At 38.2% G+C, this 19,728-nt stretch overlaps 1 protein-coding gene across 1 annotated transcript; it reads left to right on the forward strand.

Annotated features, from left to right (window-relative positions):
* Positions 1–6: 6 nt before the first annotated feature.
* LOC147795018 (acyl-CoA (8-3)-desaturase-like) lies at positions 7–19,703 on the forward strand. The gene is made up of 9 exons (XM_087132336.1): positions 7–17; positions 4,530–4,589; positions 5,113–5,251; positions 7,395–7,471; positions 9,229–9,326; positions 10,096–10,192; positions 11,912–11,991; positions 12,399–12,524; positions 13,580–19,703. The coding sequence occupies exons 2-9, from the start codon at positions 4,557–4,559 to the stop codon at positions 13,641–13,643; spliced, it is 714 nt and encodes a 237-aa protein (XP_086988462.1). The 5' UTR covers positions 7–17; positions 4,530–4,556; the 3' UTR covers positions 13,644–19,703.
* The last annotated feature ends 25 nt before the right edge of the window (positions 19,704–19,728 follow it).

A 19,728-nucleotide genomic window follows, 5' to 3' on the forward strand; every position in this document is an offset into this window, starting at 1 on the left:
TTATGGGACTTCTGAAGGTAAAAGTTATATTTACACCGTACTTCTAGAATTCTGGGATTATCATAGACAGTTGACCTGTGGTTGTCAGTATCTGAGGAGACATTTTTTCTTTTCAATACTTCCCTGACTTTTATTCAAGAATCCTCTAACTAGTGTAGTTAAGAGCCAAATAGTGGCAATCTCCAAGCGAAATAGTTTCAAGATTTGGGGAAAAACCATCTTATGGCATTTTATGGAAATAATAAACTAAACAAAACTGTTTATTTCCTACCCACGTGGAGAATTCTAGAGTTGATTGTTGTCATTGTCAACAGTGAGCTGACATGACAACACTCACCTCCAGCAGAATAAAAGCATTCTGTGAATATTCACAAAGTTGGCATGTTTGTATACACTTGGCCACTAGAGTACCTCTTTCTGTTACTGTCTGGGACCCATCCTACACCCCTTCATTATCAAACAGAGTCAGTGCACCTCTGCTCTGTCTCGCTTTTGATAATTGTCAGGAATTCTATCTTATTGTCTGTCATTGAACTTTGAATGTTTGCCAGGATGTGCAAACATATGATTATTTATAATGTGTTCATGATAGATTTTTAATGTATTTATCGAACACAACACACATAGTAACTTAGTAACATAACAAAGTAATATTAGCCAAGTCTTACATGAATTTAAAAAGTTACATTCTGGATTTCTTTGGAACAAGAAGATTTTAATAAAAACAAGCTCAGGCTGAGACCCAAGACTGCAGTGGGTACTTTGCATAATAAAGCATTAGACATGCTACAGTGTACATGAATTTACAAAGTTACATTCTGGATTTCTTTGGAACAAGAAGATTTTAATAAAAACAAGACGGAATGGTGCACAGGAGCTCAGGCTGAGACCCAAGACTGCAGTGGGTACTTTGCATAATAAAGCATTAGACATGCTACAATGTACATGAATAGAGGTGATATGATCAATACACAGACATGTGCCCAACCCTTAGGTGTTTATCTCTACATGGTGTATTATGTAAGATTATAGAGTGACTTTAGCTGTTCCAAAATGCATTGATTTTTTTTTGTTCGGTGGTGCTCATAGTAAGTCTGGCAAATAATTTAAAAAATCAATCAGTATTAAGTAGCCTTTTACATGTTTATATGTATTAGTGAGTTGAAAATCTTCAAATGAAAAGCATGGGTGTGTTAATTGTGGTATATTCTTCCAAAGATGCACCAAAATGCAACTTGTCATTTTGGTGATAATTTGGCAGACCCTGACTTTGTACATTTGTTGGAAATTTGGTTGGCTACCAGTGCAAATCTAAGGAAGTTGAGCTCATTTAAAGTTTTAAGTAAAAATGTTTGTACCAGATAATTTGATTCCAAAACGTTTCTCAACAAAAAAGAAAATTCAGCATGTTTTTCAACAGATTTTATTTAAAGCCCCCAGAAAGATCTTCAACAAAAAATGAGCCATGAAGAAATTAGTACAAAATTGATGGAAAGTGATTAGAAAGATTTAGCTCTCTTCATTCCTTTACTGTTTAAATCACTCCGACGTTACTCCCACAGGTCTCATACATGTACCTATCAACCATTGAAAATAATCTGTAAGCTTGGTTGCATCAAAAGTATATAATATTAAAATAGAAATGATGAGTACAACATGCTCGTTGTGAGCATCACATTTGACAGATTTTTGGTGACGTTCAGGACTTTTAATGGAAGATTCATGATGTGCAGCATTACCAAAAAGCTGTCACGTGTATTTCTCAAAAATCCCATACGCAGTTTTCATTTTGCTCTGTTTTGGAGATACCCCTGCTCAGAATTACATGTACATCAAAATTAAATACTTAGAGCTGTGATTTGGAAAGATTTCCTTTCGAGAACCCTCAGTACAAAGCAAAAGTGGAATTGGAATGTAGTGAGCAGTAAGTCGGTACTTATCTTGTTTGTATATGTAATTTGAACATCTATAACCCTTAGTAGACTAGTCTGTACTTACTTAGGTTATTGATTACCGGGGTGGTTGTTAATACCTAGGTAGACCTAACCCAGAAAATTGGTTTCGCACTACAGAATTCACCCTAAAATTATAAGTAAAGCCCTGCCACACTGGACTCTTTTTGGTCCAACTTGCCAAGATGATGGGTACAGTTTCCTCATTTTAAGTTCAGTGTGGACATACCAGGAACTTTTCCTCTCAATTACTGTAACTGAGTCATGATGTTATTTACTGGCCAACTTAAGCCCAGGAAAAATTCCCAGGGTTGTCAGCTTTGTCCAGTGTGTTAACCATAAATTCCAAGCAGATGGCAATTTGCAAATGTGGACTTACATTTAGCATGTGCAAAATAAAATTACTGGCTGGGATACACTGGTGTCTTCCATTAAAATTATACATGTTATAAATAAACCTACATGTACTATTATAACAAGACACCAACTGCCGCAGACATCTGCAGCATGTGCAAGGCTGGGATGGCAGCGCTGTTCAAACTTGATAAACAGCTCAGGATTGGAGCATTCACATTACTGAAGGTAACTGGGGGAATTGTCACAGGGCTATGCACAGGTGACCCTGAGATGGGTGGGTTAACCCACCTAGTAGCATTTTAGGTAATTAACATTGAGATATTTCAACCCTGTTAAATTTTGGGGGTTAAATTTTTCATGAACCCCTGAGATTACCCGGGTAAGTGCATAGTGCGAAAACTGCTTATTGTCTCGTAAGCAGGGAGGTACATGTCAGTAGTGTCTCGCACTGTTCCATTGGTGACAATGGTTATGGACATGGCATTCAAAACAAATTATTGTATAACTGACAGCATGTAATTAATTTCAACTTAAAGCCTGTGTAGCCTTAAACTTTTGAACCCACAGGAGTGGCAGTCTAGACAGCTACTTGTAGACCAGAGGTCTAGTCCACAGTTCAATCTGGCTGATGAGTAGAGAAGAATAAACACTAGCGGTACACATGTACATGTATCACTCCAGAAAATGATCCTGTACAATTATCCCCTTGCATCATCCTACAATAACTCCATTCAAAAGGTTTTCTGACAGAGCACTGACAAACTCTTCACCATGAGTAGATGGGTTGATCAGTGTGTCAGTGTTGTGGTGCAGTGCTGCATTCAACAATGATGGACCGCTGTGATGTGTGATATGTAATGTAGTAACACTCAAGGGAGTCATAGCACCTGATGATGCCAAGCCAAAGGTGTTATGCATCCCTTATGGTGTTACAACATCATGTCGCACTTCACAGAGTCAGTAATTATTTTGTGAATATCTCTCTCCTGTATTGTTTTAATATTTTCTTCTCCCAAAGGTCTTAAATTTAATCAAAGCAATGAACATCTTTAATTTAATCAAAGCAATGAGTATCGTGGTCCATTGCTGCCTAGAAAGCCGTACAACAGGCACGGATTTGACGTGTCACTGTTTCCATTTGTGTTGGTCACGTATGTCTTCCTCAAAAGCGATGTCTTTGCATTTAAAACCGTTTTGTAGGAAAGTCTCTGTGTGGCCTCAAGCTCAACAGACATTATGTTACTATGGAACTTTCATATGAAGAAACAAACGTTTGACGAAAGTTGCAGCACTCCAACAGCTTATCGTATTGTGTGCCAGGTCACTGCTCCTGTAGAGTTAACTAGCATCAACTGTATGGTAAAGGTTGCAGAAGCACCAATGCATTTGATTTGTGATCCCCCAATTTGATATACATGTAGATTGGGAGGAAGGACTAGTGTGTGATATCTTCATGCAATGTTCATTCATGAGGGTATGCTTTTGTCACCTGGTCTTACTACCATTAATTATCGGTACGATTGTGAAGCTTTATCTCTATTCAGATTATCATTTTGAGAGTACTTACAAATTTCCTTGCCTATAAAAAGGGTGTTTGGAACTTGTACTGACAAACCTTGCAAGGTAGAGGCAGTGAATGTACATGTATCAAGAGTCCAAGATAACACTTATTTTTTTATACTGGTATACACGTAGGTTTTCTGTTTCTCAGTTGAACGTGGAAATCGACATCAAATTTGTCATCTTTTACTATAACACTTTTTAAACTTGATGCCCAAAACTGTGAACAGGATTAGCATGGACCAGTACAAATTGTGATGGACCTGCACTGTCAAGCTGTGTCTGCACTGGTCTGATGTTAGACCACAATCTGATCCCCACCCTCAAACCAATATCCACACTGTGACTTGGTTTTGTTAGACCAATCCTCAGAGTACATGTAGAATACTCTTAAATGTAGATCTGTGTGTTTAGTGAGGAAAAGGACCAACTATCAAATAGCAGTACCGGTATTTGGTGTCAAATACACCAGAACCCACCCATCCCTATCACCGCCATTGTCAACAAGATTGCTAAATTCACCCATGGTCAATCAGGAAATGTGTTTTCAACAGCCCCGACCCCCAAGAAAAAGCCTTCAGTACGCCCCTACATGTATGTTCCTCCTGTAACAGCAATTATTCATTTCATTAATGATGTATATATCTTTCTCATTCATAGGGTGCCTCAAAAAACTGGTGGAATCACATGCACTACCAGCACCATGCAAAACCAAATGTGGTGAGTGGCTTGTACATAGGCCTATTAAAGTGACTTGTCAAACAAATCTTTTATCTACTTTTTGCTGCCAACCACTGAAATCCTTTTAACCTCAAAGCCTACCCTTTTCATGTTTCATGCAGATGCCTCCATAGAATATAGTGAGGTTAAATTACATGTACATGTGTAGCCAAGGGTGTAGCCTGCTGAAGCCAGTCCAACAAAATATAAGACCTAAAACAGTTCAAACAAACAAATCTTCTGTTTGTCATCCGCTAAAAATATGGCAGTACTTTGTATTGAATGAATATCATATTTAAGTTAAATATGGCAAAAAGATGCCAATGGGAATAGTGAATGTTCAAGAATCTGGGGAGATTTCAGTTTGTCTGCTCAAAATAACCACTTTGTGAGGAATGCACCGGTACTTGTAAATTTCAGTTAATGAGAAAGTCACATCTTATTGGACTCCACAACCACAAAAAGACAATCGTTTTGTAACCTGCTACCAATCATGTCCTCAACCCGTAATGCCTATCTCCAGATGAATAAGGATCCTGATGTAAGACTGGAAGCCCTCTTTGTGGTTGGTGAAAACATGCCCAAGAAAGTTGCCAAGAAAGATGCTGCAAAGGGAAAGGCTACCATGCCTTACAACCATCAGCATAAGTACTTCTTTATCAGTAAGTCACTCCTGTTACAACCCCTGAAACTTTGTAGTTGTTGCATTTTGTCTGGGATCCATTTGCTGCTGAAATTTCAAGCAGATGAAATTGTTAATCTGTTTGGCTCACTGTGTTTTCCCTAAACTTGTTATTTTGCTTTTTTAAACTTCCCACAAAATGCCGAGTATTGCTACCTGTACGGTACCTGTATGTGTAGAAAAATGTTGGACAAGCCTTGTACAGCTAGGAATTTTCATATTTGTATGCGTATTTATTGTATGCCTTTTTTTGCAGTGGATTCCTATTGTAGCACTCTATGGGAGACATTATTTGAATGTTGTACATTAGGCCTCACCATTAATTTTTGTAACTACTTGTCCATTGGGCAAGTACATGTACATGTAGCATTGAAAATCTTCTTGCCTGAGGTAAGATTTTACTTGCCCAAACCCCGGTTTAGTTGCTCATTGCTTCCTGGGACAGTAAGATCCTTCCTTCAACCAATCACCATGATGAAATTGCTATGCCATAATATGACGAGAGTATATATTGCCCCAACGTGCGCAGGACTCTGATGCATCATTCATACAAGTTCGGGCAATGGCTACTTCTTAACCACTCAATGATTTTGCCTGGTGTCATATATGCAATAAGCACACACACAAGTACCCTGTAAAATTCACTCACGTTGAAGTCATGGCCACATGTAAAACAGTCTTCGAGCTTCTGGCTGTCAAAGCTCTGCTGCACCGTGGGTGCGTTAATAACCAGTGGGGTTTGGTACCCAGACACAAGGGCATTTTACAGTTTTCCCTTGTGTGGAAGGGTGCCTTGCTATATGTACAATGTACATGTACTTAATACACGCGAGATTGTACATGTACGTAACGATGCAAAAACTCATTGTACACCACGTAGCTGTTTACTTTTTACTACTTTTTATAAGCTTTTGTGGCCTTACAAGCTTTCTTTTGGCCACGAAAAACAGGCATTTTTTTTTTCAAGAAAAAAGTACCTGTCCATCACGCAATTCGTCCCTCATTTTTACTTGCCCTAAAGAAGAAATTACTTGTCCCGGGCAATCAGACAACCGTTAATGTCGAGGCTTGTTGTACATGTACAACATTCTAACCAGTGCCATCACATTATGCATGCTTCACACTGTGCACATGCAACATTCAACATACATTTACATGTAATCTGATGTTTAAAGGCTATACACATTAAGTGATCTACAGAATAACACACAAATATCTCATCTCAAATGGGATGAATTTTTTATTTTACTGTAATTTTTTACATACATGTAAATGATGGTGTGTATGCAGTGTGGTAGAAGTTGAGGTGAGGCAATGCATATGCATAAGGTACCCCCGGTACTGGTTTCTACTGCTAATAAAAGCAACATGGAAGGGCTGGAAGCCAGCCTCCCCCCCCCCGGCAACAATATATGTGTACATTTCACACTTAAACAGCCCAAACACCATGAACTAATCAAAAATTTAAGAAATGTTTCTGTACGTTAGAGTCTTCTTTATGTATACGTATTTTCTGCTTTCTTGTCTACCTTTTGAAGTCTTGATACATGTATTTTTAATGAACAAGTGACATGCAGTTTTTTGTTGGAGTGTCTCATCAAGGCTTTGGTAGCAGTAGCCTGTTCATGAGGGCACTTCATCTATACTGATTTACCATTGCTCTTTATGCCATATCAAAACTTTGGAGCATTGTTACAGAAGCCATGTCACATGTTTTTATTATATCTGGGACTGAAATTGCATTGTATCCAAAAAGGTCTGTAAAAAACTGGTTACTAAAGTTAAATGTATGCAATAAATGGGAGAAGTGCCCGGGATGGGGACAAAAAGAGCTTTCTATTTAGAAGAGCCTTACAGATATATCAGGGAGCGCTGTCATGGGAATCTACTGTGCTCTCTTGATTACATTTTTTTAATCATTTCCTCCCAATCAGAAAACATCTTAAGCAGAATCCATTGCTCTTGTTACGTGTCCTACATTTAATACAAACTTTCATAAACAGTGCAGTTAAGATCTTATTCTATTAATATATTGCACCGGCTGCACCCTGAGTGAGCGAGGCCTTGCTTAAGAATGTCACAGAGCAGGTACGTGTTCATCTTATAATTTTTCTTTGTTGCAGTTGGCCCACCTCTTCTGTTTCCAGTCTACTTCCAGTTCATGACATTTTACTACTGTTTTACCCGCAAGGAGTGGGTGGTAAGTCTGTGCGGCGTAGTTGATAGACTACTGAACTTCATTTCCGCGGTGTAACACTGGTTTGTGTGTATTTACATATATTGCAGGAACCTCGTACCTGATTGAAAAACATATGAATAACTGTGAATCCATTCAGGCAAACCATTATTGAAATCTCAAAATCATGTTTACAGATGGTTTATTAAGTTCTGAATAATGCCACCACCTACATTGTTAAATCAATACAAACAGCAAGATAGAAATAGCGAGTGTGTGGAGTGAGTCTAACATATATGTGACCGTACAGGGTAAATTTTGGCATGTGTCATGAACATAAATCCATTTTGACTTTTCTGTGTTGTCTGGTTTTCATTTTGAAAATTCTCCACAAGTGACCAACACTTTCCTGTTCATCGTCAACTTACAGTGTAAAACGTAAATTTATTTATGGATTCCACTTGATCGTCTCCACAATCTAAATCAGGTTCCTAGCATGATAGTTCAGCTACTCAGTTATGATGCTAGCCTTATGCAACATCATTGCAGTAGCTCCATATCCCAGACTTCCTTATTCCCTCTGTAGACAATGTCACCTCTAATGCAGTACCAAAACAGCCATTGCTGCATTTTCTTTTTCACAATACAGCAAAAGATTTCAGGCACCTTTCCATATGCGCGTCATTACTTTCACCATGAGTTTTATATCCATCAAGATCCCTCCTGGGGTCGATTTTGATGGCTGAATGTTAATGTAGTCAATTTTTGTGTCCGTGAAAGTGGAACGCATGAAGGCATCATGTACACAATGCGCCTGAAAAAGTATGTATGGAAAGGTGCCTTTACAATTCAACGCCATTGTATGATATATCCACATTACAAAATTTGTGTGTGTGGCAAAAGTCTGCGTCAAATGACCACTGCACACAATTCATGGAGCACAGTACACTATGCTCAATACAACACTTCATACCTTACCTAAAGAAATGTCGGTCATCTGATTGGTTGGATGGTAATCATGTGCCATGAATTACATGTATTTGGTGTAATCAGTGAACCAATGGTTACACCAATAATATACTGGTATACAGCTTGCATGCATGGTGAGCACAATTGCGAGTTTTCACACGACTGCACACGGTAGGTGCATTGATGGCTCTTCACACATACACAAAAATTGGGGGCAATACTATTGTATGCAAAACACCTAGCATTTTGTCTTGTCAGATGAGGAAATTTTGGAACCCATAAGTAATGGTTATGGTTCAAGAGTCACAAGAAATGATTAGAGCAGATTGTAAGATTCACAGGATCATCTGTTACAGCGTGAACTAGTGCGGAACGTGTAAACTTTGTGTTGTGTTTTTCATTTGGACAAGATTATATGTACAAGGTTTTCACTTGATTCATTCAGGTGTTGTATAAAGCTAATAATGAATATGTATGGAACTGTTCTTACCATTGCAATCAGAAACATTTATCAGTGTGTACTGATCTGGATCACACAAAACTGTTGACATGATGGGATTTAGTCAGGTTTTTTATGAAACAAATACCAAAGACTACACAGTCATGATAAGAGTAATGTCATTTGGTGAAAGATAATCATCTGTTGATATTCCACAGGTTTCTCTGAAATGTGTTACATTTCTAATGTACTCTTAATGTAACTTGTATAAAGCAGTTGCAGTTTTACAGAAATACATGTAATCAGCATGTCTGAAATTCTGCCATTCCATCCTGGAGCTGAGTGGTTTCTCTGGGGGCTTTTTTTCTTGCAGGATCTATTTCTTATGGTCACGTACTACGTCCGGTTTGCTCTGTTCTATGTGCCCTTGCTTGGTGTCTGGAAGACTCTGCTGCTGTTTGAAACTATGAGGTAATGGGGTGGGGCTTTTGTGGTGTATGGAGGAAGCCAGTCAAAGGAGCATTATAGAGTCGCAATAGCAGCCAGAACCAGCTGTCCGCAAGTGGTTGCTTTGTTTCAAGCTGTCCAATTCTGGAAGTTTTTTAAATGTTTGAAATATCTCAAATCCAATTTAACTGTCACTTCCTCATCATTTTTCCCCTAAGGAGCCTCCTATACTTTCAATGTCAATGTCACTAGCAATGCATTCACCAAGGTCTTTGTACTAAGACTGTGCATCAAATTCTATGCATGGTCTCCCCCGTCCTCTGAAAGCTGTTCCTGCTTTAGTTTGTTGATAAAAACCACAGAGTATATTGTGAGGTGTTTCTGTCTGTGTAGGCTGTAAGTTTAAACTTGTTGCTGTGATTTGTCTCTATGTTCAATAGGTTGCTTGCCAACTTGAGAGACCACAGCAATTGACATACATGTAATTGCCACATGGGTTTATTCACTCAGTGTTTGCATGGCGTTTAATATCTTTCCCCTGTCAGACTCATCCTACCATTAAATCAATTGTACCATTAAATTAAATTGTGCTTAGCCAATCATCAATTTGTTGCCAAGCACAAATGTTGAGCACTCCAGTCTGGAATAGGTTGAAGTTTTGTTATAAAAGAAAACTGAAATTAAACTTGAGCAGACTGAAAGCAACTTGTGAGTAAAGATCACCTTGGTTTCAATTAATGAAGCACTAACAGATTTGTACCCATCTTGGATTTTTTTTTTGCTGTTGTTGCAGAGTGTTGGAGAGCATATGGTTTACCTGGGTAGCCCAATCTAACCACATACCCATGACTATCGAGGAAGATCAGGAGAAGCCATGGCTGGAACTGCAGGTAGGTTCAGTGACTAGCCACTTGTAGGTTGTGTTACTGTGGTGGATAAGGTTGATTTTCATAACAGGGATTTAGTAGCTAACTCTTGATGTACAGCCAAACATGACGGATATTGCCTCAGAGTCATTTGAAGTGTATTTGTGTATTATTTCTCACTACAACCTTCATATTTCGGGGCATAACCACAGGATGATTTTTACTACCACAATAGGCTCTGCACAACATTCAAGTTCAACATGTGGTCTTTGCTTCCACAGCCTCCCTGACTTTTGTGTGTAAAACAACAGGGGGATTAGCATGTATAGCGGTGAAGTAGGATACATATGGCGGTTTAACTTGTCAGGCTCGGCTATGTACAAGATGGCCAGATCTTGTTTACGTGTTTCTAGCATAAAAGTACTTAGAGACCTGTATACATGCAGACAGGCAGTGATGTCTAAGATTCTCCATGAAATCACATTGTTTGCAAGCAGCTTTGTACCTCCTGTGTCTTATTGGCCTTGCTCTTTCAAATGTACATGTGCATACCAGTACATGTACATGTACATGTGGAATTCACAGTGTATAGTGGTGTATATCAGGATTTGAAATGTGTTCACCCCCATCAAAAGGTCATAGGCACAACATGTTGGTTGTCAAACTGGTGGCATTGGAGACACACATTGAGGCCCAGCCTCACCATGTGGGTTCATTAATGCATAGGTTTTGTGTTGGTCACCGGCTTTTGTTCACACCAAGTTTACAGATTTGCATGCTAGTGTTCAAGCATCTCTTCTGCAGTACAAAAATGAGGCACTTACAACATTTGGCAACTTTGAGATGCAAACATTCTCAAAAGCCATTAGTGCATAATGAACTAGAATGAGAAGTGCAACAACACTAGACCAAGGTGGAGCAGGGTTAGAATGAGGAGTGCAGCAACACTAGACCGAGGTGGAGCAGGGTTAGAATGAGGAGTGCAGCAACGCTAGACCGAGGTGGAGCAGGGTTAGAATGAGGAGTGCAGCAACGCTAGACCGAGGTGGAGCAGGGTTAGAATGAGGAGTGCAGCAACGCTAGACCGAGGTGGAGCAGGGTTGGAATGAGAAGTGCTGCAACGCTAGACCGAGGTGGAGCAGGGTTAGAATGAGGAGTGCAGCAACACTAGACCGAGGTGGAGCAGGGTTAGAATGAGGAGTGCAGCAACGCTAGACGGAGGTGGAGCAGGGTTAGAATGAGGAGTGCAGCAACGCTAGACCGAGGTGGAGCAGGGTTAGAATGAGGAGTGCAGCAACGCTAGACCGAGGTGGAGCAGGGTTAGAATGAGGAGTGCAGCAACGCTAGACCGAGGTGGAGCAGGGTTAGAATGAGGAGTGCAGCAACGCTAGACCGAGGTGGAGCAGGGTTAGAATGAGGAGTGCAGCAACGCTAGACCGAGGTGGAGCAGGGTTAGAATGAGGAGTGCAGCAACGCTAGACCGAGGTGGAGCATGCTTAGGAGGAGTGGAGCAAAGAATGTTCAGTATTCTTCCATGGAATACCAAACGGAGTTATTGTCATTTAAACTCTCAACAGGTTTCCTGATCTTAGGTTGCATGTAGTAGGCAGTGGGAACAGCTGCACAGTAGTACGCTATTGAAATGCTTCAGGTCTGATAACATGGCTATAGGACCAGTTCATGCTGAATGATGGCATATTTCATTACATTATTGTTTCATATTATCTGTCATTTCTATCACAGCTGGGTGCCACATGTAACATCCACAAGTCCTGGTTCAATGACTGGTTCACAGGACACCTCAATTTCCAGATTGAACACCAGTAAGTACATGACATTAAACACTGGTTGTGGATGATGGTTTTGATCAATTCTGCACAAGTAGTCCAGTGCTAAGTTATTTTCAAAACAACGACAAGAAAATGTGTCATGCTTGGCACAAATGTTGAGTAAATGATATGAAATTAAAAGAACATGGATGAATCAGTGGAATGATGTACATTTTGTCAAGTTTATGAAATAAATTCTATTTTCACAGGAGAAAAGACTAACCCAGTCATGCTCAATTCAGCAAGCTGCATTTTAACAAGATGTTTATAATGTTCATTGCATATCTGTAAACTGTTGGACTAAATAGGTGGCAGCAAATTGACTGTAGATTTGCTGAAAGGCAGGGTATAGTTTTTGTATCTCATCTAATCTTAAAACCTTTGTTTTTGTATTCTACAAGCCTTTTTCCCACCATGCCACGTCACAACCTTCACCGTATTGCTCCACTGGCGCAAGCACTCTGTAAGAAACATGGCGTTGAGTACAAACTGAAAGGCCTTGGATCAGCCTTTGTAGACATCGTGTCGTAAGTCACAGTTTACATGCATAAATCATGCCTCCCTCTCAGCCCAATTGACAAATCAATCAGAAGGATCGATTTTGCCCTCCATTATCAACAGGAAAACACCACGGATGTGATTTCTTGAAGTTTTTCCAGATTTCTGTTTTTTCTTTTACCGGCAAATTCCAAAGTTTTAAAGTTTGACGTACATGTATTTGCGGTTTTCAAGAGTTTTGCATTTGCAATATTCACACTCTCCCAAGTTACTTAAAGTCTAAGAAGGTCACAGCATTTTATTGGCATTTAATAATTGCTCAATCACGGGTTTGTCTTGATCACTCATTATTACCTATAGGAAAACAACTCTAATTTGGCACCAGTTAGATTTAAGTCAGGTAACAATAACCAAATGTATGGCTCTCATCACAAAAATCAGCATCCCCCAACTTGCCAGAATTCTTACATGGCAGCCAAGGTTTTCTTTGTGTTTTTTTCTTTTTTTCACTAGTCAGTGATGCTTTGTGTGTTTAACCTTTGTGGGTTGCGATAGCTCTGCATTGTTGAAATATCTGAATGGCATTTGATGTACATGTAGTTTAGATGTATATGTGACCTATGTTCTCAATAATGAATTAGTCTCATGTCATACGGGACACAGTTACAAGAAAATAGTTTCAGCTTGATATCTGTAAAGTTTTCTTTTTGTTAACAGTGAAAGTTTGGATGCTGTGCCAAATTTTTTGGCACACATAAATCTGTTGTTTATTTTGGCAACCTGTAACATAGGTTGAAAGCTGAAAATGGTTGTTTACCAGAATTGTAAATTCTTAAATATGGAAGCAAATAACTCTTCAAATCAGAAAGTTACGGACCTATAAAATACTCAATTTGTATGCTTTTCAAGTTATTTTTCCAAATTGTGGGGTTCCACAATATTAACAAATATGGTTTTCCCTACATATTTAGGAACTGTTCAAAGACGAACATTGAATCTTGATAAGGTCATGCATTTATTTTGAATTCACATGAATAACAAGTAACCTAATTGTGTTGTCTTTCTCATTTCTCCCTTTTTCAAGGTCCCTGGAAAAGTCTGGCAAGATCTGGTTTGATGCCTACTACAGCCTTAGACATGAACTCTGAGTTGAAATGTCATGGCTCCATACATTCAGTAGTAGATGCATGCTACACTCATGTGGAAGAGCATTAGTTCAGTTCAAATGTAGCTGCGATAACCAGTCTGTATATTCAACGTGTAATCGCAAGCTTTTTATTCCAGACCCCAAGTACACGTAGCTGTCAAAGATATAACATGATAATAATTTGTGAAAAGTCTGCTGGACAAACAGTAAGACCCAATGTAGCAATGTCTTTCACCATCAGATTTTCGCTTCCTGAAAGCAATGTAAGGTGCATTACTCATAGCAATTAACACTGTTTATGCAGTGGACGTGCTTCAAGGTGAAATCTATACACAGATATATCAGAAAAATGTTGTATCGCTGTTTACTGATGCCTATGATGAAAAATAAGATTGAAACCATTTACAGTTTGGATGTAAGGTTACAATACTTAATATGATGGTGTCACATTTGCTAAAAGGTATGCCAGTATTACAAGAAAATTATGCATTTCAATATGAAACTATCTTGATTCCAAGTAAGTCATGTGACAGTCTATACATCTGAACAAAAACATTTTTTTTTAATTAATTTAAAGGTTTAAATTATTTTCAAATCTTAAAATACCTTTCTTGACGGATTTACCCAGTTGTTCATCCCTAGTTAACCACTCGATAAATCTTGTAATTCAAGTTACTCTCGTAGTGGTGTGGGTAGATTGTTATATCAGTTAATTCACATTTCACTATTTCACAGATTCAATTTAAGAATTGAATTTCCAAATTCTCAAAACGAGGAGGGACCAAAATGTGTGTTCCAAATGATAGAATGTTTTTATGTACAAGGTGCAGTGAATGGTTTTTGAAAAATCACATGTGTTTCTTCATTTGAGAAGTATCTTTCAGTATATTCATTATATAATAGAAGATATTTAGCTGTCGTTGACCAATTTAACTTACCGGTATTTAGCCAGCTACAAATAGACCGTGCCCTCTCTGATGCATATATGTAAGTAAGCCTATAAAGGTTATTAAATTCCCATAGAATGTTGAGTAGGTTCAGTGGTCTTGTGGATAATGGCACATTTTGAGATCACATGATACGCTTCCAGCTGGATTCAATCCCTAGCAGCTACCCTTTATTTTCATCCTCCAAAATTGAAAATTTTCTCATTACTTTAGTTTGAAATTGACTCCAACATTTGATTACAGAGTATTACATTTTCTTTTTCTGATTTATGGCTCTGGAGGATTTAGTTTAAAGATCAATCACATTGCTTTGACATAAAATGGTTATGTAACAGGGAATTGGTCATTGCTACCCATGTCGTAACTAGTAAGGCAGCTTCTTTTCACATTTGTAAAAAAAAAAATGGTCATTTTGGAGGTTCAGGACCACCGCATTCTGCTCAGAGTAAAAAAAAAGTGTCAATGAGGGCGGCAAACAAATCTAGCAATTTGATGATGTCATAATGCGGCTCTCGTTCCCCAGAGTTTCTTGACGTTGTGGCCATAATGGGGCACAAGAAGAGTGAAAAAACAGGTAAAGTAAGTTAGAGGTCATTCTCGGCAAATGACCACGGCCATCTGCCTGAAATGTATCAGGACGTTACTCCGGTTCAACTTGGGATGATTCAACTTCATCATACAATCCAGTGTTGATCAGTATTGTGGACATAAAACCAATTCCAAGCACTGGATGCCACAAACAGTGGTACACTGTTTCAAAAAAATGCTGGCTTGCCTCTGCTATTGACGGTGACAAAATGTTGGTAATTCCCAGCAGCCTGGTCTTTTGTTATGAGTACCGTCTTTTGTTATAAGGCCCAGTTCCCTTTGTTTGATTTCAGACAGCCTGGCTGTGCATATAAAGAATACATGCCCCAAACCGGGCTCCCCAGCAGCAAATGGTTAAATTACAGTTAAGTGCGAGCAAGCACAGCGCTCATGAATGCGGGCGTGTTCGCTCGAAATAATGAAACGACATTTGTTTTCTGTTTACCTGATATGAAGGACTTCAACTCATGCTTTTGACGTCAGTAGCAATCTTTACCCTCTAGATTGTTTTAAATATAACTACATTTTATAGAAATTGAAATTGTGAATTACCATTGTGATTGATCTTTAAGAGGAAAAAGTCTAAAATTGCCAAATGGTCTGATTCCCACCTCATGAATACAAAGTCACTATGACTGTGTTGGTGATTTGTTTCCCCCAACCCCCCAAAAAAGTGAGTACACATGTGCCTCTGAAAATATTGTTTAGTGAAATTTGTTGGTAACAGCTAAATATCCACTGCTTATTTTTTCATCCTTATATTAATTTCCACATTGCCAGTAATTTCTTAATGACTAAGATATGCAATATCACTATTCTAGGTTTATACCACTTTGGGTAAGCAACATATCCAGAGTTTCTTTTAAAAAGAAATTTAAAAATCTAAAGTATCAGAGTTTATTTCATTTAGTGTATGCTGTGTGTGGTGGATTTTGTTTTGGTTTTCCTTTTTGCAATTATAATTGATAGGAATTGAGCATTTATGGTTGTGGTGAGATTGTATGAGTGAAAAAAACCTGAAAATGGTAAATGCTGTACTCGGGAGGTAAATTGTTGGGTTTTTATTATACCAAGGTGGTTGACGATTTATTACACATCAGGGACTATAATATTGACCATAAGATGTCCATTCATCTGAGAAATGGCGGTGAAAATAACAAATTGGTGGAGCTCATTACTTCAAATATTATCAAACACTTCCTGTGTCAGTTGATAATCTGTAGCATTGAAATATGTCAGTGTGTCCAGTGTTGGTTCTGTCTGGCTTAAAGATGCTGTCTTGGTATTGCCCATCAATTGCCATCCTGGCAAAAATTGTTCAAGGTTCTCCACTCCCCTGGTCAATGCTGTGATCGAGAGCTGGAGCCTAGACTGTGCATATTGAGAGGGGTCCCAATGAGATTTGGCCAGGATTGTAGGTAAAAACTGTCAAAAAGTGTGCTCATCAATTTTTCAGTCGTCTCACAAAGAGTTTAAAAAAGCTGAATTGTTTTTGTTTATAGTTGTGTCACAATCACAGTTCCTTTACTAATAACACCTACACTTGCCAATCTAACTTGATAATGCATCCAGAGACACTGCAGATGCACACAGTCTCGTGCAAGTTACCTGTAACAGATCTGTTCAACAGATGTATAAAGAGGTGTGCTGTACAGACCTTTCAATATTGTCTGATAGTTCTATGATGTATATGAATCAATGGACATTCCTTTTAGCTAGTTGTAGTCAATAGTAGAGTTGAAAATGTCGGTGAGGAATGTAACATGAAGGTTTGAGAATTAACAGATTATAAATGTACTTTAGTTTGGTGTTCAGTTGGCAAATTAGATTTTGTAAAGTATTGCAGTTTTATCAGTAGTAAATACTGACGCACCAGGAAATTTGTAGTTTCTTGTGTTGAATAATGTACTCCATTATTTTATCCCAAGTTCAAAGGTATCCCTATCTTTTTGGCGTACTCTTTTGCATTTACAATCCCTGTGTAAAGACTGAATTTGCTAGTGGAATCAATGACATGAGTCAAAATGACATGAGTCAAAATGACATGAGTCAAAATGACATGAGTCAAATCAAATTAAAGATGAATATAAAAACAAATACATAGATGTGCTATTGTTGAATGTTGTGATACCAGAATAAGGTCACTTGGTTATTGGGTTGATACATGTATGCTATATTTTTTTTATAAATTATTATTACCGAAAATGGGTCACATGGAAGACATTCCCATAGGAACGTGCACAAAATTTTTCAAACTTTACCGTCCCATAATTCAATATTCCCTAATCCGATCTTAACCAAACTGTGCATGTTTTCCTTTCAGACCCTAATCTATCATCTCTCAAAATGTGGACAGTAAAAATTTTCCTCCTTTTGGTAGTTGGAGCATTTGGGAAACATTGAAATGTCTCCCTAATGACCGATGTCTCCCTAATGTTGAAAAATTTACCACAAAATGTCACAAATGTGGAAATATTGATGTAACCATCTGGTCATTCTGCAGTTCATGCAATTTGTGGTAGCTACTACAGACTCTCAAGAGCCAAGGTTCATTTTCTGAGGAATAGAAAGACGTATAGTGTAGAAGTGTATGGGCAAGTCTATATGAAATGCAAAATACATCATTCACAGGATTATTTGTTTCTTATCATTAAAAAGTCATTTCAAAAATGAAAGTGGAAATGATAGGGAGTATTGATACTTTGTAATTCCACTTTAAAAACTTCTTATTTGCAAAAAAAAAGAGTAATGAGGAATTTCATACTGGAAAGATGAATTTCCATTTATGTAAAGGCTAGTTAGTAACTTGCACATAAAACCTAGTTAAATGAACCCCATATGCATGTGCATGCCAGAGATTCAATAGGATTGTTGCTTTCTAGATTACTTCATTAGTGAGACTTGTTACCATGATATCACAGTGACAGCCAGGAGGTTGAAGCTTTTGTTAGCATTTCCATGGGCTAGTTTGGTCTTCAGACTCTAAAAAACTTGCTGATGTTGCTATCATAGAGTCTAGATCTAGGAACTTGTTGCGAATGCCTTTTATATACAGCAGAGGGTGGACCAATCAGGCAAGTTTGGGTGACACCCGTAGGTTAACCACTTGTTTCTTTGTAATGTACAAATGTAATACAGTTTCAGTTGAACAATCGTAATTGTAAGAGCATTTTTGTAAAATCTTGTTGTCATTCACATTTTGCCATTGGTTGCACTGATGTTTCTTAGTCTATACCAGCTGGCGTAACATTTTTTATTCGCTTTTTTACCCACAAAGGAGTGTATTGATAACCAATTATGTGATAGTGTACCTAAAGGCCAGGTTCCAAATACAGAGATATTCCAACCATCTATCATTCAAGTGACATTGGGCACATATGATCCAAAGGTTGTGATGCAAACTCCAGTTAACTATGCATAATAGTTAACTGGAGTTTTTGCTTGAAACTGCTTTTCATTAGCCTTTTGGATCGTGTGTATTTGTAAGAATGCCTGAATTAATTGCTTGAAACTGTAAATTAGCTTAGGATTAGTTGAAATTCAGTTTGGTTTGGGTTTTTGGTTAGTTAGGGTGCTGTTGTCATGACATTCTCCAGAGGCTTTTGATGTTTCTTGAAAGTTGTTTTTAGGTTTAGTCTGAACTTCTGTGGTACCACACTTATCCAGTATAGTATATTAGTGTATACTAATCCATGGATTTCAACGGTAGTTTACACCCTGTGCAGGTGACCCTGAAACCTGAAATTGGAGGCCAACCTGCTAATTATGGATTGTAATTAGAGTGTACTTCAAATGAATTACATGGCTAAGTGAAGTTGGAATGTGTACGTTGCTGTAACAAGTAGGAAACGTACATTAATGAAGACTTTCTTTTTTGCTTTAGTGAGATTTTTTTGTGGGGGTCTTTGAGTTAGGGGAGGGGTTTAGTCCTGGAATGATTGTAAAAGTGAGTCTTTTGTAGTACTTGAGCTTCAGTATTTTTGAATCAGTGGTAATCATGTGGTTATGCACTGAACTTTATCCTGTAAAGAGATGAGATGTTTACTGATGTTTACTGCCCATGATGGCTGTACAGCTGAAAATGATTTTGAATTGAAGTTGGAATGTGTACATAGCTGTAACAAGGATACGTACACTGATGAAGACTTTCTTTGCTTTGTTTTGGAGTTTTGTCACCCGGGGTCTTTTGAGTTTTATTGGTGGGTTAGTCCTGGAATGAGTAAGTACAAATTTATAGTACTTACTCATTCCAGGACTATTTTGAATAAATAGTACCCTGTAGCTTTACTCTGGAATTGATTGATCTTGGACAGACATTGGATGTTACCAGTTCCTCATGATTCATGTGCAGCTAGAAATGGTAATTTGGTCACTACTCATACAAATTTCTACTCATTTATGTTAAGCGCCAGAATCTAGAAACTGTTTCAAATACGATGTCTGATGTCGAGGGAAAATTCATTGGTGATGCTTTGTGTTGCAGACAGTGGAAACATTAAAGCTGAATGTATCATATGAATTTTAAATTGGCTGATTTAGTTTGTCAATTTT

Source organism: Acanthaster planci, unplaced genomic scaffold, assembly GCF_054643075.1.
Source record: "Acanthaster planci isolate LZ-2023a unplaced genomic scaffold, COTS_SCS Contig214, whole genome shotgun sequence".
Lineage (NCBI taxonomy): Eukaryota > Metazoa > Echinodermata > Asteroidea > Valvatida > Acanthasteridae > Acanthaster > Acanthaster planci.

Coding starts and splice junctions, on each gene's coding strand:
- LOC147795018 (XM_087132336.1), top strand. CDS start 4,557: ATGCACTACCAGCACCATGCAAAACCAAATGTG. Junction 5,252..7,394: donor GCATAAGTACTTCTTTATCA/GTAAGTCACTCC, acceptor TCTTTGTTGCAG/TTGGCCCACCTCTTCTGTTT. Junction 12,525..13,579: donor GCCTTTGTAGACATCGTGTC/GTAAGTCACAGT, acceptor CCCTTTTTCAAG/GTCCCTGGAAAAGTCTGGCA.